The following is a 25,826-nucleotide window of genomic DNA, read 5'->3' as shown; positions in this document are numbered from 1 at the left end:
GTGAAATTTACATTAAAGTTCACTTTTTAAAAATGTGCTGTTCATTGTTTTTGAGTATATTCACTAGGTTGTGTAACGATGACTCTATGTAATTCTAGGACATTTTCATCATCCCCAAAAGAGACTGTGTACTCATTTAACAGTCACTCCCCCTGCCCCTGCCTCCATCTCCCAGCTACCACTAACCTACTTCCTGGCTGTATGGATTTGTCTTGTAAGGATATTTAATAGAAATGGAACCATGCTCTATGTGGCTTTTTGTGTCAGGCTTCTTTCACTTATCACAATGCTTTCAAGGTACATCCCCGCTGTGTAGTACTTATCAAAGCTTCATTCCTTTTTTATGGTCGAATAATATTCTGCAGTATGGCTGTGTACTACATTTTGTTTATCCATTCATCAGTTGATGAGCATTTGGGTTGTCTACATTATGGATAATGTTGCTATGAATATCTGTGTGCAAGTTTTTGTGAACATCTTCTTGAATTCTCTTGGTTACATACATAAGAGAGGCATCTGGGCCCCTGTTTAACTTTTTGAGGCACTGCCAAGTTGTTTTCTGGAGCACTTGCACCATTTTATATCTTACCAGCCATGTATGAGGGATCTAATTTCTCCATATCCTCACCAATACTTGTTATTATATGTCTTTTTTTAATTACAACATCCTAGTGGGTGTGCAGTGGTATTGAACTGTGGTTTTGATTTGCACAGATTTAGTGTTCTTAATGATTTAGTGTTCTTGTTCAGCAGCCTTGTGAGGTAACTATTTTCTCCATTTGACAGCAGAGGAAGCATTCAGAATTGAGAGAACTTGCACAGTGCAAGAAGATGGTCGGCTGTGCCTGTCTCCGAAGCCCCAAGGAGCCGAATTAACATCTCCAGTCGGGCTGGCATAAGCCTTGTCTCTGGTGCTCCGGCTTTGGGACAAGTCCTTCCCCCGCTCCGAGCGTCAGTTTCTCCTCCAGGCCACTGGGGGTGGTACACTCCAAACACCTCCGGGCTCCTCTAGGATCTCACAACTCCAAGGCCAATCTCTCCAGCTTGGAGTTTGCCCCGCCCCTGCAGCCCGCGGCACCGGAAGTACTCGGCTCTTTTTCCGTTTGCTCCCGCCTCCGGCCCGGAAGTAGTCTCTCGGAAAGATGGCGGCTGTGTCAGTGTGCCAGCCACCGGTTGGAGGTTTCTCGTTTGATAACTGCCGCAGGTGCGACCATGCCTGGCGCCGGGTTGAGGGTGGGATTGGGAGTGCGGTGCCGGGGTGGGCGCTGGGCCACGGCCGGGACCGGGAAGCCCACAGGGAGGGCGAGCGGCGCGGCCCGCCGCCCGCGGCCGTGTGACTCAGGGGAATCGGGGCCTGGGCGTGGGTTTCTCCTGGGGCCGGGTCTGCGCTCCCCCTTCCCCTAGCGCTTGGATACCCTCCTTCTCCGTCTCCTTAAGCGAGGGGCTGCCCCTCTCTGAGGCTCTCTCTGCTGAAAAAACGGGACAACAGTCCTGATTTTGAGTGGGCAGATGGGCGTGATCGTGAATAGTAGGTTCTTTTTCCCCCCCGAGCTCCCGAGTAGGCCCTCTTTCTGCCAGTGCGGCGCAGTGTGGTCAATGTGTTTTTTCTCTTCTTTGCTCCTAGAAATGCCGTCTTGGAAGCCGATTTTGCAAAGAAAGGGTACAAGCTTCCAACGGCCCGGAAAACAGGCACGACCATCGCGGGGGTGGTCTACAGGGTAAGCCGGGACCGGCGACGAGACCAGCAGCAGCTGCACACGAGGCAGCCCCCGGGACGCCTCTGGGCTCTGGAGGGGAGGGCACATGCTACAGGGCACACCAGGGACCGGCCCTTCCGGAGGGACTGACTGTGTTAGGTTTTGTGTGCTGTCGACAGTTTATATTCTTTTCTCACTTTGCAGAGTTTTTGCTAGGAGGCCCATTTACTTTCCAGTCTTAAGTTACTACTTTAGAAGGCAGGGTGATGTCAGTGGGAGAACACCAGTTTTGGGGTCAGACAGGCGTCTGTGTGACCATTTAACTTATGTGCTGCTTCCAAATTGGGACAGCTCACTTTTCTGCTTACAGCCGCGCTTTCCCCATCAATCAGTTGAACGTAACAACTCCTGCCGTAAATTGCTGAAAGGGTCACTGGTTATTGCTATTAAGGGTAAAAGGTGAGATCTTTTAAAAAATAAATCGGCAGGTGGCTATTTTAAAGGATGTCTCTGTCTTAATCCAGACTTTCCCTGTATTAGCTTTGGTTTGTAAGGGAATTCATTAAATCTCTGAGCCTCATTTGAAAACAGGGATGATAATTCCTACCACGTACTAAGGGTTTAACCAGTAACATTCGTTAAAAAGCCATATCTTGAATTCTGTAAGTATAGTAAGTATAGCACAGTATTTTTGGCAGGAGGTTTTTTTTGGGGGGGGGGGGGTATAACTGGTTGGGAGAGCAGATGATAACCAACATTGTTTTCCCCAAACTAGAGTAGAGAGCTATGGCTTATATATGTGAGATTATTTATAAGTGTATGTTTTTAAAAAACAGGATGGCATAGTACTTGGAGCAGATACAAGGGCGACTGAAGGGATGGTTGTTGCTGACAAGAACTGTTCAAAGATACACTTCATATCCCCTAACATTTAGTAAGTACTGATTCGTTTTAGTAGCTTTTATAATTCTAAACATTTCAGGGCTAAAATGGAATTTACTATGTTTCTCCCTAAAACCTGTGGTTCAATCTGTATTTTCTTTTTTTTTCTTTTTTTTCTTTTTTCTTTATATTTTATTGATTTTTTTATAGAGAGGAAGGGAGAAGAATAGAGAGCCAGAAATATCGATGAGAGAGACATCGACCAGCTGCCTCTTGCACACCCCACACCAGGGATGTACCCGCAACCAATGTATGTGCCCCTGACCAGAATCGAACCTGGGACCCTTCAGTCCGCAGACCGACGCTCTATGCACTGAGCCAAACCCGTTTTGGCCAATCTGTATTTTCTTTCTGCCTCCCTTAAATGGCATTTTTATCCACCTGGCACTTAAGTGCGTCTTTGCTTTAGGCTTCGATTCAGTTGGTACCCGGTGTGCCTTCTGTGTCCCTTGAATCTGTTCCCTCCTGTTCTTCCCTCTGCCAAGGTCTTAGTGCACATTTTTTTTTCTTTTTTTTTTTTCCTCAGCTGGACTATTGCAGTTGTCACTTAAAATGGTTTCTTTGCCCCTGTTTTTTTCTCCATCTCTGTTGTTTATTCCTCTTGTCATATCGGGTTTTGTAAAACACAAATTTAAAATTTTGTTCCTTTTTTAAAACTTTTAAAGAGACTTTTTACAGGTTGACACTGCTTTTTCAGGATAAATCAAAGCTGTTTAAGGCCTTGCACAATCTCATAAAAATATTACCTTTTCAGCCATTTTAGTTGCCATACCCACTGCTCTACTTACACCTGGATGGTCCCTATTTCCCTCGTGTCTTTTTAAAAATATATTTTATTGATTTCTTACAGAGAGGAAGGGAGAAAGATAGAGAGCTAGAAACATCGATGAGAGAGAAACATCGATCAGCTGCTTCCTGCACACCCCTCACCGGGGATGTGCCTGCAACTATTGTACATGCCATTGACCCGAATCGAACCTGGGACCCCCCCAGTCCGCAGGCCGACTCTCTTATTCACTGAGCCAAACCGGGTTCGGCTCCCTCGTGCCTTCATTCCCCTTGTCTCCAAGCTGTTTCACCTTTGCTTATACCAGCCCCTTTGCTTAGAAATGCCCTCTCCTTCTCTCTGCTTATACAGTGTTTTTATTTTATTCTTCCAAATTCAGCTCATATGAAACCTCTTATCAAAGATCAGAATTCAGCCGGGACCGGTTTGGCTCAATGGATAGAGCGTCGGCTTGGGGACTGAAGGGTCCCGGGTTCGATTCCGGTCAAGGGCATGTACCTTGGTTGTGGGCATATCCCCAGTAGGGGGTGTGCAAGAGGCAGCTGATCGATGACTCTCTCTCATCGATGTTTCTAACTCTCTATCTCTCTCCCTTCCTCTCTATAAAATCAATAAAATATATTTAAAAAAAAAAATCAGAATTCATTGCCCTTTGCTTCAGTTTCCTTAACATTTTGTACCTGTGCTACTGTATTGTATTATACAAGGTAAATCTTTGTTTACCTGTGTCATCTCCACTCAATTTTGAAGTCAAGTGCTAGGATTTTGTAATATTTTCTTTATTCCCAGCACTTAGTGTGATGACTGATACCTGGTAGTAAATACTTGGTAAATGTTAAATTGCAAGACTTTTAACATGCCTTGCTCTCTTGTACAACCTGCATATATTGTAGGATTATATATACTCTTTTAGGAGCCAAGAAACTAATGATTTCAAATGTTTCATTTGTGCACAGGAAATATACTTGCATATAGTTAGATGCATATTGTCAAGTTTATGTTTATTTAAGTTTGGTTAAACAGAGAAGTTACAATGCAGATATACTCAAATACATCTCTCTGTGTTCCTGAACTTCGAATTGAGCCCTGTGGCAATTGATTTCAGCTATTTCTCATTTTGGTTTTCAGTTGTGGAAATATTTGTATATAGGTAGATGCATATTGCCAGTTTAATGTTTATTTAAGTTTGGTTAGACAGCAGTTACAGTACAGACATACTCAGAAACATCTCTGTATGTACTTGAGCTTCGTGGATGTTTTTGAAGAAACGCCTGATTGAACCCTCTGGGAACTGATTTGAGCTGTTTTCATTGTGCTTTTCAGTTGTTGCGGTGCTGGGACAGCTGCAGACACAGATATGACAACCCAGCTCATTTCTTCCAACTTGGAGCTCCACTCGCTTTCCACTGGCCGCCTCCCCAGAGTTGTGACGGCCAATCGGATGCTGAAGCAGATGCTTTTCAGGTAAGGTTCCGGGATGAGAATTTCTACAGCATCTTTTTCTCGTGTCTTAGATTTGCAGGAAGGGTAACCTGGAAGCTAAAGGAAAACCGTTCAGAAATACATATTTTATTTTAGAACTCAGCTGTTACTAAAAAGCCATTTTATTTTACTTTTTAAAATTTTATTTCAGAGAGAGAGGAAGGAAGAGGGAGAGAGATAGACACATTAATGATGAGAGACAATCATTGATTGGCTGCCTCTTGCATGCCCTACACTGGGGATTGAGCTCGCAACTCAGGCATGTGCCCTGGCTGGGAATCGAACAGTGACCTCCTGGCTCATAGGTCAACAGTCAACTACTGAGCCACGCTAATAGGGCTAAAATGTCTTTTTAACTTTATAAGGCTTTTAATAATGGGCTTGAATTGATGGGGTCTGTTTTTTTCATTAATGACGTGTGACCAGTTTGTCATTTCCTCAGACATAGGGATATTACTGGATAAAAAACCTCTTTGTTCATAGGAAGAAAGAGCTGGAAGGAAGCTCTGAGGAGTTGTCTTGTGAACACTGTTACACAAACACAAGTGGTTGTTTTTTCCTCCCTCTTTCAAGGGGCACGCACAATAAAATAACTGTGACATTGATATTAACCGATATTTACCTCTTTGTGGCAGGTCCTGTGCTAAGTGCTTTATGCCTGATCTCATTTTATCCCTTTAATCCTGAGGTCTGGGCTTTATATGTGAACAAATTGCGGTTTAAGGAGCCGTCACTTGCCTGACTTCACTGCCTGCTGACGCCCACATACAGTTCCTTTAGTAGTTTTGTTTTTTTCTTCCTTAGTCACATCATCACTTCATGTCTGTTTAGGTCTCACAGTTTTAAACTCTTAAGTCCATTTTCTGATTTACTTCTCGTGAAGAGAGGCAGTGTAGTGGAAATAGCCTGGATATTTAGTATTGGGTTGGAATACTGGCTTCTTTTCGGACCTGCCTTATCTTTCACAAATTCTCTCCTCTTTCCTTTGTGGAATATGTTCATCATGATACCTTTTAAAAAATACATTTTTATTGATTTGAGAGAGAAAGAGAGAGGGAAACATTGATGAGGAAAGAAACATCATTGATTGTTTGCCTCCTGCAGGTCCCATGTGGGGATTGAGTCTGCAACACGAGATTTGAATGAGAAATCAGGATTTCTGGCTTCCTTGGAAAGAAATTCAAAAAGTGTGGGGTAACAGATGGCAGTAATCTTCTGGAACCATGTCAGATGTTGCCTTGAGAAGTGGGATCCTGTGTCTGGTCTGACAGTCCCTGCCTGGCTCACTTACATCTGTTTCCGCCTGGCCCTTCCTTCCTGCACAGTTGCAGGCCTTCATCTGGCATGGCCCCGGGACTCTCAGGAAGTGGAGATGAGGCTGATGTAACCCTGCAGCAATAGCAGTATACTAGTAGTTCCCATTTCACTGGTGAGGGGGCCAGGGTTTACAAGTCATATGGCAGGAAGTCCAGTCATATCCACCCAATTTCTGCTCTGGCTGTGTAAGACCCATGTCAGTGATTTTTTTTTTCCTTTTTTTTTTTTTTAATATATTTGATATTTTACAGAGAGGAAGGGAGAGAGATAGAGAGCTAGAAACGTCGATGAGAGAGAAACATCGACCAGCTGCCTCTTGCACACCCCCTACTGGGGATGTGCCCGCAACCAAGGTACATGCCCTTGACCGGAATCGAACCCGGGACCTTTCAGTCCGCAGACCGACGCTCTACCACTGAGCCTAACCGGTTTCGGCCCATGTCATGATTTCTATTTATTTATGTACATAATAATCATAACCCTGGAGATTTATCACCTATCAAATTCTCCCAGTATAGTATAAGAACTTGTTAAAGCACACCTGTGGTCAAAATTTCTGCTGAGCCCTGGCCAGGTGGGCTCAGTTGGTTGGAGGATCGTACCGTGCACCAAAAGGATACTGGCCCAATTCTCTGGTCAGGGCACATACCTAGGTTTCAGGTTTGATCCCTGGTTGATGTGTCTCTCATTCCTCCTTCCTCTCTCCCTCTGTCCCCGCCCCCCCCCCCCCCATCTGTTCCTCCCCTCCTCTGTTAAATCAGCACCCCCCCCCCCCCAAAAAAAAAAAAGACACTCAAAAACAAAACAAAACAAAACAAACAGAACATGTCTTCTGGATTTTAAGAAAAAAAAAATTTTTCTGAAGACATTTGTGATTTTGATTAGATTTTAAGTACAAAGCTCCCTCTGGTGGTTTGTATAGTGCATTACATTTAAAATAAATTTGAAACTTAGAAAATTGCAGTAAAAAGACTATTTCAAGATACCTTGCAATGCCATTTATAACATTTAGTGAAATCTAGCAGATGTTTCTGTTGATCTCTTTAGAATGTTTTAGGAATTCTAAATTTTCTCTTTTCAGGGTTCTATTGTTTTTAGTTTAACATACCTTGTAAAAGCTAAATTTTATAAAAGTTTTAGAGGAACATTTAAAAATTTAAACCAGAATAATTATGGTCCTTTATATTTTCTGACATTTTTGTTGAGTTACATAAAATTAGTCAGTTATATAAGGAAAAAAGTATAGGATTTGACTTTATTATTATATTCTTTCTTTTTTTAATTGACCAGAGAGGAAGGAAGAGGCAGAAAGAGATAGAAACATAAGTGATAAAGAGAGAATCACTAATCGCTGCCTCCTGCATGCCCCACACTGGGGATTGAGCCCACAATCCAGGCATGTGTGCTTCACCAGAATTGAATCTGAGACCCTTCAGTCTGCACGCTGATGCTCTTTCCGCTGAGCTAAACCAGCTAGGACAGGATTTAAGGTTAGAAGCGAGGCTTAGGACAGTGCCTAGTATAGGGCTTGGTACACAGTTAGATCCCCATAAAATTCATCTCATTCCCTATTTTGTTTCCATCAAAGCTGTAACCACTTAATGAAATAGTGGCAGTGTAAGAAATGCTTTTTGTTTTGACTTCTTATATACTTTTGGTTAAGGTACAGTGTCTCATTTTTTTTTTTTTAATGCATACTCTGATCACCAGGTATCAAGGCTACATTGGTGCAGCCCTAGTTTTGGGCGGCGTAGATATTACTGGACCTCACCTCTACAGCATCTATCCTCATGGATCAACTGATAAGCTGCCTTATGTCACCATGGGTGAGTGTAATGTTTCTCTGATGTTCTAGAATCCTCTTAAAGAACCTGGCCTATTTTCTGTTAGAGAAGACAGTGCAATAAAGTGACTCATTCTACAAATATTTATTGAGTTCTTTCTACAGGTTGGCTATGAGCTTGGGATAGAACAGTAAACAAAATTTTGATAAAAGATTCTTGCTTGCAGGGAGTTTATATTTTAGTGGACAGACAATAACAACTGTCAGACGAAAAAAGCAATGTAGGTGATATATTACTGTTATGCAAGATTTTACATTTGGGGGAAACTGGGTCAAGGGCATATGATAACTCCATGTATTAGTTCTTACAATTGCATGTGAATTTATAATTATCTTAAAACAAAAAATTAAAAAATAAGTAAATGCTGAGAGGGGGACTAGGGAGCGTTGGGATGGAAGGCAGACTGTAGTGTTAAATAGGAAGGTAAAGATAAATCTTAAGAAAAGGTGGGTGGAGTGGAAGAGCCTTCTGGGCAGAGGGAAAGCTAGAGTGGAGGCCTCTCAGTGGGAGCATCGCTGGTGCATGCAGATTTATTTACTTTCTTAAGTAGAGTTCCTCTTTGCCACTTAATCTCTGAGGGATCATAGGCATTTAATTCCTTTGAACCTCAATTTCCTCACTGAAATAATGCCTCTACACACAACCAGGTTATAAATAATATGTAAATAACATTATAAACAACATATAATTCTAGTACTTGGTCTATAAATAGTAGTTACTCTTTTTAGATCGGCTTTTTACATCTGTATTTTAGCTGTAAGTGCTAGATAAGAATATGTATATGTTCTTTATTCATTAAAACTTTTTTTGTTGTTCTGTTAATCCTCACCCGAGGATATTCTTTCCATTGATTTTTAGAGAGACAGAGGGAGAGACAGAGAGGGAAACATCAATGTGAGACTCACATTGATTCGTTGCCTCCCATACAGGGGGCTGGGGCTTGAGTCTGCAGCCAAGGTATGTGCCATTGGCTGGAATCGAACTTGGACCCTTTAGTCCGAGGACTGACACTCTACGTGGTCAAACCAGGTAGGGTTATATACTCTTGTTTTAGTCCTTACCTGTGGATATGTTTTTTATTGAGAGAGGGGGGCGGGAGAGAGACACGGGGAGAGAGAGGGAGGAAGAGAAAGAGGGAGAGAGAGAGTCACCTCCCCTATGTGCCCCAACCAGAAATTGAACCTGTAACCTAGGTATCTGTACAGGACAACGCTCCAACCAACCGAGCCACCTAGCCAGGGTAAGAGTAATTTTTAATGACCAAAAAGAAAAGAGTGATAAAATATCACTAAGAATTGGGGTAAGTTCTAAATTTTATGTTAAAATAGTGACCCTGTTCACGGATTCGTGCACATTGAAAGGAAATTAATTGGAAGGTGGCTGGCGGTGGGCAAGATGGACACGCCCTGGAGCCAACCCCCTGTGGTACCTCCCCGGCCGGCTGCACAAGGGGTGGCGCCGTGGCTTGAAAGGCATCTGCGGAGTGAGTGGGGTCCCTCGGCCTGGCCTGTGGGGATTGGGCCAAAACTGGCTCTCCTACACCCCCCGAGGGCTCCCGGAGTGCGAGAGGGCACTCTGCAAAGTTGCTGTTGTATAGGGTGTGGACGCAAGCACTGTGTGCAGTAAACCAGGTTCAGGGCGGACACTGCCCCAGCAACAGCAACAACATAACCCATGGCCGAAGGTGGAATTGCATGGCCCTGCGAGGAATCGGCTCTCTCCTCTCTGGTTTCTGGATGCATCACTTGAGAACCACTGCTGCCAAGTCAGTGCAGCTCAGCAACTCCTGCACTGAGCGACTGTCCCCAGGTGGTCAGTGTGTGCCATAGTGACTGGTCATACGGTCATACACTTAGCATATTAGCCTTTTATACATAAAGATTTCTGAGTCAGATAGTGTAAGTCTAGCCCTGGCCGGTGTGGTTCAGTTGGTTAAGCATTGACCCATGCACTGAGAGGCACTGGTTTTATTCCCTGTCAGAGTCTGGGCCTGGTTGCAGTCTTGATCCCCACGAGGGAGTGTGCAGGAGGCAGCCGATCAGTGTTTCATGATGTTTGTTTCCCTCTCTCTCTAAAAAAATCTGTGAAAGTGTATTAAAAAATTGTGTAGGTCTAGAAATTTGAACAGGTCCTATGTACCTGGTGTTATTCCTGCTGTTTTTTACCTGTTACATTTTCAGTCTTTTCCATTTGGCTCTGCAGAACTAGGAGCACTGCTGCCTTGAATAGTTTGGAAATTGCCAGCTTGAGACTTCGCTATTTATTCCATTGTGTTATCTAGCCCCTTAAAAGGTTTTTATACAGTAGCTGTTCTGTTTGTGGTGTTTGTGAGAATGATTTACCCCTGGATACCATGGGTGAGTCTTTGTAATTATTTTAAACTGAAGATACAGTAAATTTAGAATTGTTTTGAATTGCTTTATTCAGATGTATGTTATCTCCCTGGCTCGCTGCTCACTTTGCTGCCCGCTGCCTCAGGAACCCAGTCTTCCGCCATCTTGCTCACCACCCGAGCTCTTTGTAAAAGAGGGTGCTTCTGATGGGTGAAGCTTGTTACCTCATACAGGGGTGGGTTCCCCAGATGTAGGAAGGAAGTACAGCTTCTGGACAGCCCAAAAACTGACAGATGGCCATATATATGTTTTACTTTTTGAGAGCTATTAACAAATTGCCCTGCTAAAAGATTGCAGTAATTTCTTCTCTTCCCAAAAGAATAAGATAATGCCTTTCTCTGACAGCCAAGCAGTCTGATAGGGGAAAGACTGGGAGAAGTCACATCAGCCGGGACCTAGATGACAAGTAGGAATTAGCCAGGAGTTTGCTTCCCCACCCTCTACCCCCAACGGGAGGACTTTTCAGGCCCTCGGTGCACAAGGGACTGGTGTGGTCAAGGAACGGGAAGGCCAGAGTTTGCTGATGGGTGAGGCAGGTGCATAGGGTGGGAGGAGTGTTCCGTGCAGGGGTGCAGCAGAAGCAAAGACATGATGTTCAGGGGAGCAGAGGGGAGGCTGGGAAGCTAGGCTGGGAGGGCCCCGATGATACACACTGAATTGTCTTGATTTTGCCCTGGAGATTCCTACGTAACGTTTTCAAGCAGGAATGATGGGGGGAGAGTTGCTAGTTAGAGAGAGCAGTGTGATAGCTATAGGGAGGAGATGGTTATGCATAGTCTGGAGGAAGGGAGGGAGAGTACATCTGGCCAGAAACGTTGAGGGTTTGGACAGTCCAGTGGCAGTAGTGATGGCCACTGTCATTACAGAGATCACCCAGAAACGAGCCAGCCTTGAGGCTTGATTCTTGGTTTCTGTCATCTCTCCTCTCCTGTGTTCCTCAGTGCCGTCCCTTCCTGGCATCTGACTTCAGTGTTGGAGTAACTCTTTCACACACACACACACACACACACACACACACCCCACCCCACACTGTTCAGTAGTTCCCCTTGCCTCCCTGAGCAGGACTCACACGTACTGCTGCAGTGCTGCTGCCTTCAGAGACCTGCCCAGGCCTTCCTGCTCCTCATCCTAGCAAAAAAAAAAAAAAAAAAAAAGCCGTTCTGTGGGACTGCCCCAGGCTGAGTTACTGTGCTCCCTCAGGGCCTTTGTGTGAAACAGGATTCCAGGACTCCAACCTGGCCAGGCCAGTCTCTACTAGCCCCTAGCCATTGTCCCTCCTGCCCCTGTGAAAATTTGAGAGTAGAATTGTATTTTACTCCCAGAGTCTCAGACTCCTGTGTGACTCTCTGAGTAGTTGATGCTTAATTTTCTGGTCCTCTAGCTCACTCGTACCAAGAATGTCTGAAACCGTGCTAGAAACCTCAGCTGCTGGTCAGTGCGTGTTAGCTGGCGGTTTGCAGCACCGCTGGCAGAGTTGGTTTAGACTCTGTTCCATTTGTGTGGCTCCAGGATAGCGCAGAGCATTGCATGTGTGATAGGTTCTTTCCTTTTCTTTTTAAAGCTTAGTGTTAGTTCACATTTAAAGCGCTTAGGGAGTGTCTCTGTGCCAGAGCATGCTGTTACATTATTTTCAGTTAAAATTCTAGGGAAGGGATGCTGTCATTGCCATTCTGTTGATGAGAAACCTGAAACTTAAAGGATTTCATAGCTTGCCTCTTATTGCTCTGCCTGTAAGTGGCAAAGCTGGGATTTGAGCCCTTGTTTCCAGCTCAAGCAAGCCCAGTACAACACAGATGCTTTGATTGGGTCGTCGTACAGGTGTTACTTCATTAAGCTATTAAGCCTTGCTTCTAAATACTGAAAATATTTATGCAAACTCCCAAAGGACATTTGTTTTGCATGCTTTCGACCACTCTTTGTGCAGATTTTCCATCCTGCACATTAAACACAGTATTTACTGAAACAGTTTTATAGAATCAAAGAAGAATTAAAAAAATTATACACAGTTCTACCACCCCAAGACAACATGACTTTTATTTTTATTTTTTTCTAATCTCAGTTCATTGGGAGAGGAGCCTTTCCCAGAGATTGTAAAAGAAAATACAGTTTTCGTCCTGCCTGGCTTTGTCTTTGTCTCTCGGAGTTTCTTTTGGCCATTGTTCCCGTCTGAGCGCTGTGTACACATCTCTGCCCGCGGTGGTCGCTGTGCGGGGCTGCCTTCCCTCCGAGCGAAGGCCGTCTTCTGTTGTTATGTCTGTTCCTTTTTTCCCTCTGCGGGGCCGGGGAGCTGGATTTTGGGAGAAATTCCCAGAATTGCCAAAATTCGGTGGACTTTTCTTTAATTCACGTTACTAATTCTGGGTGAGCTACAAACTGAACCTCAAACTGTAGGTAAAATACAGTGAATGGTTCCCATGGAGCACTGACATTCACTGTGGACTGAGGCTTTCCTAAATGTAGCTTAAGTGAGAAAATGAATATTTCATGCAAATTCTCAAGCTTTAAATTACAAGTTTTTTTTTTAATGATAAGAAATGAAAATATCTTTGTAATTAATCTTTTTTCTGAGTGATTTGACAGTAAGAGCTGGAAGTTACAACTTACCCATAAGACAAGGGTGTCCAAATTTTGTCTACTTATGGGCCTGTGTTGGCGACTAGCCAGGCGCCTGAAGGCTACTCTTAATTTACACCGACTAGAAGACACCTGTCTCGCCGCGCGCATCTTGAACATGCTGGCACAGCTCATTGAGCAGAGTCCCGGCGCTCCTCTCAGGACTCGCCTTCCCGAGGGTCCACTGAGGAGAAGCATCCATCAGACTCCGTATGGGGTGGCCCTTGGACAGCTTCTGTCCTAAAACCTTTTAGGGACGTGATGTTGACCATGAGAGCGTCCCACATCAGCAGCTTTCCAGCTGCTGCGCCGGCAGTGTTGGGAGATGCTTTACTGACTTAATCTTTGCAAGATGGAGGTGGGTGCTGTCATCCCTGTCTCACAAATGAGGAAGTTGAGGCTCACAAAGGTATGCTGAGGTCACATAGCTGGGAGGTGCGTGATGTGGGAGGGGCCCCCATTCGCTGTGACTCCCAGAGTCTCAGACTCCTGTGTGACTCTCTGAGTAGTTGATGCTGGCTGTGTTACTGCTGTGAGTGGTGTGTGGCATGTAGTCCAGAGCAAATGTGATTTGGTTCATTCTCACAAAACAGGGTCCCTTAAGTTTTATTTAATTATTTCTTTTTTAAGACAACAGCTTTCAAGAGACTCAGATGATCGATCAGTGTGATTGTTGAAAGCCAGGCAAGATTCTTTGACTTTTCTTTCCACTAAGAGAAAAGGATTATGGTTCTGTATTTTTATAGACAAAATGTGGGGTCTTGTAATTCTCCAATTAATTAGCTTATTCTTTTAACTCGCCAGCTTTCCTTTATTAGGCAGACTGAGTGGTGTCAGGAGAAGCCTGGGGATGAACTTTTGCTATTAGTTTGGTGGTGTTTCTTGAGCAGCATTGGCAAGGTATATGAAATCTTTGTTTTTGCCCACTTATTCACATAGAGAATTAACATGAATAAAATTTCAAGCATGACATTCCTGGAAATGAGGCCCTTGGACAATTCAGGAATTCTAACCTAAGGAATAAACATTGGTATGCACCATCAGGGATGACTTGGGTCACTGTCAGACCGTTCAGGTAACATTCGATCTCCAGATAAACTGGCTATGCAGTTTCCTAATTACTGGAATGTACCGCTCAAGTCCCAATTTACAGAGCCCCCTAACGATTAAAAAGGTGCAGGACAGAGTAGTAAACATACTGCTGTTTCACCTTGGGGGCAAAAATGAGTGTTAGGAATTAAGCTAGAACTTAAGAACAATGGCAGGGAATTCAGGGCTGCCATTTTCTCTGTATTTTTACACTGAAGGACAACCTTTGTGCAAACATTTATTATAGATATCTCAGCATGAGTCGATTTTGAAAAAGTTCCTGCGCTGTATAAAATTAATGCACTAGAAGAAGGCAAGTATTTTTTCCACATTCATTTTCAACTCTTAGATCAGGTGTGAACTCTGCAGCACTGTATGTAGTTCAGAGCCGACATGACAGCTTCTCAGAGGGCATGGGGACTTCATGGCTCTGGTGTTGCTGGAAACCCCTTCATGGGCCATGTGACTGCAGGGGCTTCCGCAGGCATGTGTCCCAGGCAGCACGGATGGAGGCCTGGCCCCTGCTCTCTGTGGGTCAGGGGCTCTGCAGCGGAGGGAGCCGTGTTCTGGCTGGAGCTTTGTCCATACAGTAGGTGACCATCCAGGGCAGACTTTCTGTAACTGGCTGAGGTGTCACCTGTAATCCTAGAAAAAGAGACGGAAGCCCTGGCTTCAGTCCCAGCCCTGCTTGTCTAGGGCTAGTTCCCTAATCTCTCGGAACCTCAAACCCCTCATTTCTAAAAACAAGCTGATTGTTTTTGACTGGGAAGATCACGGGCGCTGGGATGCTGCAGGGTCATTTTGTGTGTGAGCACGTTTCTTCCGTGCTTGTGTGGCTCTTTTGTTTTTGAGGGCATGTGGGGCAGTGAAAAGAACTGGGCTTTGGCGTCCAGCTGGGTTCCAATCTAAGTTCAATGTTAGCTTTTGAGTATGAGCATTGGTGTCTTTTTCTGCCCAGTGGTGGTTAGGGGAACTGTCTCCCGGAAAAATGTGCGGATTAAGTGGAATACCGTATGTCAGAATCTTTGTGTAGCACAGTGTGGTGTTATGTGCATGGTGTTTTGATAATTTTAGTGCTAACACATTCTCTGTGTGCAGGTCTGTGTACTAGGATTTCTCTGGCAGCTTTTCCTGCTTTGATTAGTATAAGATGCATTTCAGAAGACTTAAAATGTGCAATGCCTAGATTTTATATTTTAAAAATTATCTGGTATGAAATGCCAGGAATTAAACAGGGAACCAAAAGCTCATGAAAGTTGACTTAATGCATCTTGATTCCTGGTTTCTGCAAAGGTGGTACTAAGCCAATAGATGGTGCCATTTTGTTAGGAAATGAGAAAATATTTACTTCTAAAATTCAATGTTACATACTGGGAATGTAATTCAGCCAGCGCTCGCAAGTTCTTAATCTAGTCTAATTAGAGAGTGGACTTCGTTATTGATACTGCATAAAAATGTTGAATTGTAGGCAAAATGGTGAGGTATTGAATTAATATGTGGGGTGCTGCTCTTCCTGTCTTTTCTACTCTGACTTGAGTTCAGTCCTTAGTCTACATACAACCAAGTAAAAGTCATGGCCAGGCGTCTCAGAACAGTTAAATGCGGTCCTTTGTTTTCAACCCCCCCTTCAGGTCACTAGTTCGTCCTTACCTGCCCTTGTTTCAGAGTTGGCTCTGCTACAGAAAAGTGCCTTTATACTCTCATAACCTAAGGCTCGACACTCTTACTTTCTTGTTGGATAGATAAGGGGAAAGTCATTTTATGCATCGGAAGACTTCTCACTGCAGAGTTCTTAGAACTAGGGATTGTGTCAGCCGGATCTGTCATTACTAGCTATGTGATTTTTGTGGAGGTTCCTTCACCTCTCTGAACTTTATTTTCCCCCCATAAAATGGAGATAATAGACTCTAGTCCACAGATGAATTGAGAAAATATATGTAAAAGGGCTTTGCACATTTTTTACACTAAGTAGAATTTCTTATTGTTTGCCCACAAGCTCTGTGGAAAAGATAAACCTTTACTTCTGATTAAGACTAGATGTGTTTTATAAATTATTAATCTCTGTGGTCATTTGCCCCTGAGTGCTCTGAGGGAAATGAAAACTTGGTAAAGACCTGCAAAGTTGAATAATTTGCACTTTGGGAAGTTATTTTGGAATGTAGACCAGAGGAAAGGATGACCAGTCCTCTGAGACTTCATTGAGCGGCCGCAGTGGGAGGGGAAGTGTGTGCCCTGCGCACTGAGAGCCTCTGTTTCTCGGCAGGGCCTGCTGTTGGGGTCTGCTTAAGAGAGGCATCATTTTCATCCTCGGCCTTACCCCCTAAACATGGGGTTAGGTGGCTCCTCTGTTTAAAACAGAACAATTTTCTGTCCTCGTATCTTGTGACATTTCATTAAGATACATTAATACAAATAAAACCTTTCACACTTTAGGCCTGGATGCCCCGATTGTTAGTCTTTTCTTAAAAATAAGTGTCTATAACCTGTCAGGTCAATGAGAAGTTGCACTTGCAATTATAAGAAAAATCCCTGTTCCGTTAAGGTGGTATTTTAAATTATTTACTTAGAATAAAATTTAACTCCTTTTTGACTACATTATGTTTAGGAAAAAAAACTGCCTTTTTTGAGAAATTAATTTTGAGTGAAATGTTGGATACTTTAAAAAAATCTCTTCTGAAGCATATTAAATGGAATATATATTTTTTTATTTATTGGGAATAAAAGATAGACTCTCTGACATTGAGGTACATTTGCTGATGAAAAGGAAGCATTCTTCCCCTCACGAGGGGTTTAAATGTAATACTCAGTGCTTACTCAGGAGTGAAAACATCAAATTAAACTGTTTATGCTGACAAAGGACAAATCTGGATTTCAGCAACCCATGCAAGATTGTCTGATTGCTTGGCCTGCCTCGCCTGGAAGCTTTTGGCCAAGACTTATAATGAAATGCATGCATACAATTAAACCACTTCAAGCCGGTGTCTGAATTTTCCGAGCCATGAGCGGTGTTCCAGTGCTCTCTAGTGGCCGAGCGTGGTCCCCTGGCACGGACATTGGTTTATATTCATAAATCAGCTCTTCACACATTGGCAGCACTGGCCTCCAGACAAGCACCAGCCGCCAGAGGCCCGGCCCTGCCGACAGGAACGGAGTGAAAAATGATCCCAGCCCATGGGCTGTGGAAAGCACCAAATTTCACCCAGGACGAGTGGCCAGTGGACTAACAATGAGCAAGTGTGAGTAAGCGCTCTGTCAGGGAGCGCTGACACTGATGGATTAGAAAGTTGTGTGTGTCTCTTTCATCGCTGCATGTATCTTACACCTGGCAGGTCACAGTGCCAGGCAGGTCCTGGGTGCTTACAGTGGACCCTCCTTTTATTCTCTCTGAAAAGATCTGCTTCAATTGATGTGGGAAAGCAGTAGAAATCCTGCTGGTCCTCAGAACTTCATGACTTCGAGAGAAGAGGTTTTGAAGACCTCTGTTTCCATTAAAGCTGCCAACTGCGATTTGCTAAGAGTGATTGTATAAGGCGGTCTTGGAGGACGGGCACCTTGTCTCAGAATAATTACTACGGTAGCTAGCTTTTATTGAGCCTTTACTATGTGCCAGGTGTCCTGCTTCACACATGTCCTCTCCAAGTCTCCAGCCACCCTTGAGGAAGATGCATCTGCCTTCATCCCCTTTGTGTGGGGAGGGAGCTAGGGCGCAGGGCTGCTTCGCTGCAGGTTCAGGGCCAGCATTCCCATTGTGCTTGACGTGATGATGCTTCCTGGAGTAGCTTGTCAGCCTCGTGGGGTTGGGAGAGGGAACTCAGTGATGTGCTGGGGGAAGCAGTGAGGAAGTGCCACTCCTGCCCCATCTGTGTTTCCAGAGTTGCTGCCAAGTGGGCACCTGGCATGGTTTGTTTGAAGGAAGGAGTTGGAAGTTGTCCTCAGTGCATGTTCTTAAGCACCACAAGACTTAGGTTTGACTCTCGGCTCCACTTCGTAATGACTGTATTCCCTGTAAACTAGCTGAGCCTCAGTTTCCTTGCTTGTAAAATAGGGAAATACTTACACCACTTGAGGCCGGGGTCCAGTCCTAAAAGGCCTTCAGTAAATTTCCCCCAGCCCCGTCTGAGAGTCTGTGAGCATAGACCTTAAAGCAGATTTCTACCTGCTGGCTTTCAGAACCTTCCTTAGTTTGACTTACCGCAGCAGGCTTTAGAAGATTATTTCAGTCTTACGTTGTTTCTTCAGGATGTCTGATGACATAGTTTCTACAATGGCTGTTTGATTTAGTATTTCAATGAACTCTATAAAAATGTTTCATGTTTAAAAAAAAAAAAGCCATACAAATGAAGGTCTTTTTAAATAAATAGAAGAAGTAATAGCATATTTTAGATGGTAAATTTTTTTTTATACATTTCATATTTTTTCCTGAATTGGGTTCTCTCAGGAAAAGTTAGGTTCAAATTGACCTACTAGTGCTGATAAACACCTTCAGTGGTTTTAGAAAATGGAGACTAATTTAATTTGTTTTGAATGGGCTATTTTATTTTATTTTTTTAATATATTTTATTGATTTTGTACAGAGAGGAAGGGAGAGAGATAGAGAGTCAGAAACATCGATGAGAGAGAGTCATCGATCAGCCGCCTCCTGCACACCCCCCACCGGGGATATGCCCGCAACCAAGGTACATGCCCTTGACCGGAATCGAACCCGGGACCCTTCAGTCCCCAAGCCTACGCTCTATCCATTGAGCCAAACCGGTCCTGGCTGAATGGGCTATTTTAAAATAAAGACTCATAACAGACCCTGAGTGGTATTACTAAACACTGAATGGCATCTGCTTAATCATTTAAAATATTTAACTGAAATCCCAGTCTCATTTGAATTTTTAAGCAAAACAACACAAATGAACCATATCCAGATGTGGTAATTGTTCTGCTGAAATCCGAAGAAAAGTTAGCATGCTTTTTTGGGGTCGCAAGCTTAGAAAATAAAGCTGCTTTCATGCTTACTTGCTAGTCTTGATTTTAAGCTTTTGGCTTTGTTTTTTAAGAGGCAACATGGTGGAATGGAAGGAATATTGGATACTTTATTTTTTGAATTTATTTTTATTTTTTCCAAAATGTTTTTATTGATTTTAGAGAGAGAGAAGGGAAAGGGGGCGAGAGAGAAAAAAAAAAATTGATCTCACGATCAAGCCTGCAACCAGGGCATGCGCCCTGATTGGAATCAAAGCAGCGATCTTTTGGTGCAAGGACAACGCTCAGCCACCTGAGCCACATTGGCCATGTGTTGGGCACTTTAAATTCAGATGATCTGGGCGCACATTCCCAGATTTGCTCATCTCTGGCTGTGTGATATGGGCAAATTCCTCATCGAGGTTTAGTCTCCCTGCTTCATAAAACAGGACTGCTGCTACCTGCCATGTCTGAAGAACAGACAAAACTGATGTGACTGCTTCGAAATTTTTTCGACACTGTGTACTGTTTGTTGTGGTCCTTTTAGTAATTTCTTTGGCCATGGAGCAGACTTCTGGATAAGTGCGATCTGGCTTGGCACTGATATGCTCACAGGACTTTATTATCAGGATGATTTTTACCTCTTCGAGCATCCGAAGGAAGGACGCTAGTAGAGAGACATGGTGTATTTACTTGTGTGTGATGATTGATTACGGTTGTTACTTGGGACTATTGACTCATGGATGGATTGACCGTCAGACCCCTGTATACAAATTTCAGGACTAAGCGGCATGCTGCTGCTGTTACACAGCAAGACTGTGACAGCTGGTAAGGTCTTGGTCCTTTTGCTTTTTTTTCCTCCTATGCTTCCGCAATGTTGAATTCTCATTTTTATCTAAGCCTATACCATAAAAAATTACAATTAATTCATGATCTTTGAAAGAAAAAAAAAGTAAGCAGAAAGTAAATAGCACCACTCAGAAATAAGGGTAATATTTTATGTTCTTCCAGATTTGTATAGTATGTATTGTGTAAGCGTGTTTGTTAATATTGCTTTGGAATATGTCACCCCTCTCCCCAAATAAATATTAGATCACTAGAGGCCTGGTGCATGAAATTTGTGTGTGGGGGGTCCCCCTCAGCCTGACCTGTGCCCTCTCACATTCCCGGAGCTATCAGACATCCTTAGTGCTGCTCCGGAGGCGGGAGTGTCTTCTGCCACTGCCGCTGCGCTCCTCAGCTGTGAGCCTGGCTTTGGCTGAGAGGCGCTTCCCCTGTGGGAGCACACTGACCACCAGGGGGCAGCTCCTTCATTGAGCGTCTGCCCACTGGTGGTCAGTGCACATCATAGTGACTGGTTGTTTCACTGTTCGGTTGATTTGCATATTAGCCTTTTATTATATAGAATGGACATCTCTCCATTGCCAAAAGATATTGTCACGTTTAATAAATGTATACATAGTATTTTATTATTTATTTTTCGCATCTTTTGATTGTCGAATCTTTACCTCCAGTTTTTCTATTTTTTGTTGTTGCTGATCTAGTTTTGTTTTTTTAATATACATAATTATATACATAATTTAGGTACTTGTCCGTTAATTTCTTTAGAATATCTCTAGCGGAAGGATTGCTGGTTTTGAGAGTATGTATAGCTTTATGTTTTCTGATTGCTACTTCTAAATTGCCCATTAGAAAAGATCTAACCATTTTGGCTTCTACAGGTATAGTAGAGTGCCCATTTTACCACATCTTTGTTAGCATTGGGTATTATTCTTTTTAATCTTTGCTCATCTAAAAGAAAAAAAAAGGTTATTTAATTTCAGTTTCTATTTCTTTGATTAGTAGTGATCTTGAACGGCGTTTCTGAGTGTGTATAGGCCTCTGCCTTTGTGTGTGTGTGAACTGCTGTCTCATTTTTTTGGTGTGTACTGGTGATACTTTCCCTGAGCTCTTTTCAGTTATTAATGCCCTGTATGCTGCTCTGGTGTGTGAGTTTCAGGGCTTATATTCTACATTGTTCAGGCATCTTGTTCTTTTTAAAAATGTAAGCCAAGGTCCTGTTATTACTAACAGGCATTTCATTTAAAAAAGATTGGCTGGAGATGTGGCCACTGGTGGCATTTGTGCCTACGACCCCCATCTTCTGGAGGTCAGCAGTGTAGGCACCCACAGTGGCATCTTGAGGCTCGTGGGTGAGGCAGTCCCTGACAGTGAGATGGGAGCAGAGTGTGCTTTCTGGGACTCACAGAGGCATTTGTTAAGGGAGGAATTCTTTTTTTCTTTTTTAACTTTTTTTTTTAATTTTTTTTTTTTTTTTTTTTTGTACAGAGAGGAAGGGAGAGAGATAGAGAGTTAGAAACATCAATGAGAGAGAGACATCGATCAGCTGCCTCTTGCACACTCCCTACTGGGGATATGCCCGAAACCAAGGTACATGCCCTTGACTGGAATCGAACCCGGGGCCCTCAGTCCCCAAGCTGACGCTCTATCCATTGAACCAAACCGGTCCCGGCTCTTTTTTAACTTTTAATCCTCACCTGAGGATATATTTTTTTTATTGATGTGAGAGAAACATCGATGATCGGTTGCCTCCCACACTCGCCCTAACTGGGGATTGAACCCACAACCTAGGTATGTGCCTTGACTGGGAATCAAACCTGTGGGCTGTTTGGTGTACAGGGTGACGCTCCAAACAACTGAGCCACCCAGCCAGGGCAGGGCAAATTGTCTTAATGAGCACCCGACATGGCAGCCATGCGAGGCGGTGCAGAGCAGTTCCTGGCCCTGTGGATGAGAGGGCTGAGCTGTCTCCTCCCTATTCCTGTCTCTCTCCACACACAGCTTTGCTGCTGGGAGGTGTGGTGCTTGGTGGTTTTTTGGGAGTTGGGAGTGGTTGAGCCCAGTGGGTGTGTATGGGTGGCGTGGGGGAGTTGGGGGAGCTGGGGGGAAGACAGTGGATGCAGTAGGTAAGTCAGTGGATAACTAGGTAGCCATAAACAGTGTCTTGCACAGTCATCTCTCTAAATTCTGGTCTCCGAATTGCATCTCGTTTTTCTGTTTTAAAGAGCTTTGTTCTGGAAGCCTCACTGGCTACTCAGTAACTGTGGGTGGGCTGAAAAAGGCAGCCTTGGTGGAGGTTGCTAAGGAGCAGCTACATGGAAACAACTGATGAGACAGGGAGCTTTGGTAATAAAATGCAGAAATCCAAGGAGAGCATTTCACTCTTATAATATCACAGAGATTTGGACCAGACTAGGATGTATAATAGGACATGGTTTTGTTGGTTTAAAGCCTTTTTTTCTTCTTGAAAATTGAGCTTGCTTTACATTTGAGTCTATCTTAGATTCATCCCAGTATGGTAAATTAGGCAATAAATGTTATTTTACACTTTATCAAGGCATTTACTGCTGTCATCACTCCTTGAGGGCCAGCTCAGAGTTTCCCCATGTCTTCCATTTGGATGTTGTACTCAAATCAGCCTAGCTCAACTCAACAAATCCTCTTTAGTGCTTGCTGTGTACCAGAAACGGCTGGGCATGGGGATGCCGATGTGAACGGAGGATGGGCAGGTTACAGAGATGAGCGGAAACTTTCTTGGGTGTGTGGTGGTCAGGGAAGGCTTCTGGGAAGAGGTGATTCTCAGCTGGGGTGTGAAGGTAACTAGGAATTGTGTGGATTGTCAAGGGGCGAGAGGCTGTACTATGTGCCAAGGTGGGATAGGCTTGAGGTGGTATGAGAATTTAGGGAATTATTGTCAGTTTTGTGCTGATAGAGTGTCAAGTGTGTGTGTAGTGAGGAGGAGGGGATCGAGGGAGACAGAGACCTAGTCCCGGAAGGTTAGTCATGTGTGTCTGCTCTGAACTATTGTGGCATATAGAACTTATTGTATGAGAGAGCGACATGGACTCACAACAGAGATAGCAATTCTGCCCGATGCTTACTGGTTCTGTAATAACTTCAGTGGGTGGCTGTGCAGATGACTAAATGACCTGATGTCAGCACACAGTGAGTGCTCACAGGAGCCTCTGCTTTCTCCCCCTTGGCTGCCTTCTCCTTATGGTAAGTCCTTTGAGGACAGGCCCCACCCCCGCTGCTCCCACCCTGGTGAGAAGCATCCTGTTCCCGCCTTCACCTGACATGCCTCTGTGTCAAGCAGAGGCCCCTGCACCATGTACACTGCCCCCTGGCTTTTCTGTTTACCTCCTTAACGGGAAAGCAAATAGTCCTAATTGTTTTGGGAATAGAAATTCAGGGTAAACGTTCCTGCCAAGGATTTTTGCCTTGGTTTTGGTATGAAAGTGCCAGGTTAGGTAGGTTGATGTTGAGATAATAGAATGTGTTAGGGCAGTATTATGATTTATGGGGAAAATGGGATATAAATATTTATACGTTTTGTATAATAGATCACATGAGTTTGGCATCTGTCTGATGACTTATTATCCATATGTAGTTTTAAGAGGTATTGAAACAAACCTAGGAAACTTGAGTGAAATTATTAAAGGATACTGGTCTCATTGAGTTTACCATCTCTTTTCTTCTTAATGGCCAACTCCTTCTTCCATCCCCAAGTTTACTTGCCTTGAAATGTGAAAATTTGCATCTTGTTCTCTGGTCACTTTAGGCAATTGCAGTCCTGTTTGAAATTCTAACTTTAGTTTTCTAAACAGCAGACACACAATCAGGGTTTCCTAGAAACCTGTTGACAAAGTCAGTTGTCCTAGCACTTCTGTATATTTCTGAAAAGGGGGCGCCAAAGCCCTCCTTTTATTAAAAGCTGGGAGCAGTAGCTAATTTGCAAGTGATGTAGAAATGGTTTTTAATATTGAACCTACCTTTATTTTCAAGTTTATTTGTAGTCCACTTATTTTTGATACCAGGGGAACCTTCCAGCTCTTAAAAATCAGTGTCTGATAAGGTGACGTTTCCCCACACTGGATACATTTTGTTCTAAGAGTTTAGGTTTTGTATGTAATTTCCACTTACAGAAATTTTGTCTGCAATGTTGTTCCTAAGCAGGAAAAAATATTTTTGGATAAATGAAGAATTATATTGGGAGGGAAATATTTTTCATTTCTTGAAATGGTGGATGGAGCTAAGCAGAAGAAAATAGATGTGTTCAGGAAAAATCAGAGTAAAACTAATTTATTTACTGTGAAACAGTCCAAAGAAAGGATGGCAAAGGAGAAAAAACAGGGTTAGTAAATTTTAAGGAAGAATGCCTTTAAGATAAACGTGGTTTTACCTTTTGCCCTTTTACAACAATTGATTCTTGTTTTTTACAAAGTTGTTAGCTCTTAGATAGGTATCGCCTTCCCTTTTCCTTTCCCCCCCACATCCATTCATCAAATGTTTTATTTAAAATTAAGATATATTACTTGAGTTTGCTACATCTCTCTGTAAACAACATTTTATATCTTTTTATTTTTATTTATTTTGATTTTAAGTTTTACATGTCTCCTTTTTCCCCCAATTGACCCTCCTCCCACAACCATTCCCATCCTGGGCAAGCCTCCGTGTCTGTGCCCATTGGATATGCCAATAAGCATGCACACAAGTCCTTTGCTCTCTAGTGTTCCTCCATCCTCTTCTAATGCTTATTTCTGCCTCTGGTGTGGTTACCCTGACTCTTCACAGAGATATTCGTGGACCACATGACATGCTGTTGTGTGCTCTGCAGGAGCATTTTGTAATTAGAAGTATTTTTTCTGAGATTTCTTTATTTGCATGCAAGAACCAGCTTGCTTTTTCCTACTAAGTCTGAGATTGGTTCTTAACCTGTGCCTTAAAACAGACACTTAGGTTACTTTTCCTCTTAACCCCTGAATCTCAGAGTCAATGTGTGACTCACAAAATATTCATAGACTATTTCCAGATAATTAAGAACACGTTTACTATGGAATTAAGGGGTTTGGCTTTGGTGAACCTGCTCTAGCCTATCTGCTAGTTTTATTTCGGTGGATCACCTTAATGTCTCTTTAATTTTTGCTCTTTCTGAACTGCTTTTAATAGTCCTTTAAATCATTCCCCCCCCCCTTTTTTTTTTTTTGAAAGGAGAAAAAAATTCTGAGAGGGGAAAATGGGGTTGCCTTTTGCTCCCAAAGCCTAAATGAATAGTCATTGCTTGTAATGCTGGTCTACACTTGACGCTTCCTACTGCTTTAGATGTGATGTATCTGGTGCTGTGAAGGTAATGATCCTCAACCGCAGCAATATTCCGTAACAGGAGTATCTGTCATATTCATTGGGATTACCATGTTCATTGATTTGTGTCTGTAAATCTGCTGTTTCTACCCTTTAAATTTGATCTATAATTGGACCTCCTTAAATGGTTCAGATAAGGTAGTCTGTATTTTCTCAATGCAGCGTTGCTGTCAGCTTCTCCTTTTTCATTATACATTCAGCAGACTTGATAAAATCAGCAGGACACCTCATTTGAAACTGTTTAATCGCTGCCTTTTTCCTTTGCTAAACCATTGAGGTGGTCAAGCGATGTACACAAATCATTTTAAATAGAAAATATGGTTTTCTCTGTGACCTAGCTAAATAGATAGTGTTATGCAAAACAAGTTAAAAAGTAATAAATGCCAAAAAAATCTTCTAATTGGAGTAAAAAATTGTGGGCAACTCTATCTTCTTTCTAAAAGTAGAGTATCCTGAGATATTGCCAGGACTGGAAAGGCAAGATGATGGTTTTCTAAAGATTCTCTGGTTT

General features: G+C 43.2%; 1 protein-coding gene across 2 annotated transcripts in view; it reads left to right on the top strand.

Annotated features, from left to right (window-relative positions):
• Nucleotides 1-1,050: 1,050 nt before the first annotated feature.
• PSMB7 (proteasome 20S subunit beta 7) overlaps nucleotides 1,051-25,826 on the top strand; it is a 49,540-nt gene continuing 24,764 nt past the window's right edge. The window contains exons 1-6 of one of the 2 annotated variants that reach the window (XM_036411933.2): nucleotides 1,051-1,204; nucleotides 1,625-1,718; nucleotides 2,534-2,631; nucleotides 4,750-4,890; nucleotides 7,936-8,051; nucleotides 24,718-24,800. In XM_036411933.2, coding sequence (XP_036267826.1) covers nucleotides 1,143-1,204; nucleotides 1,625-1,718; nucleotides 2,534-2,631; nucleotides 4,750-4,890; nucleotides 7,936-8,051; nucleotides 24,718-24,800 — 594 coding nt within the window. In that variant the 5' untranslated portion in view covers nucleotides 1,051-1,142. The remainder of the gene's footprint in view (nucleotides 1,205-1,624; nucleotides 1,719-2,533; nucleotides 2,632-4,749; nucleotides 4,891-7,935; nucleotides 8,052-24,717; nucleotides 24,801-25,826) is intronic. The other variant, XM_036411932.2, reaches the window with a different exon arrangement.

The sequence above is a fragment of the Pipistrellus kuhlii genome, unplaced genomic scaffold (assembly GCF_014108245.1).
Source record: "Pipistrellus kuhlii isolate mPipKuh1 unplaced genomic scaffold, mPipKuh1.p scaffold_m20_p_43, whole genome shotgun sequence".
Lineage (NCBI taxonomy): Eukaryota > Metazoa > Chordata > Mammalia > Chiroptera > Vespertilionidae > Pipistrellus > Pipistrellus kuhlii.
The sequence above is the reverse complement of the archived record's forward strand: the minus strand, read 5'-3'. Positions and strand labels throughout refer to the sequence as shown.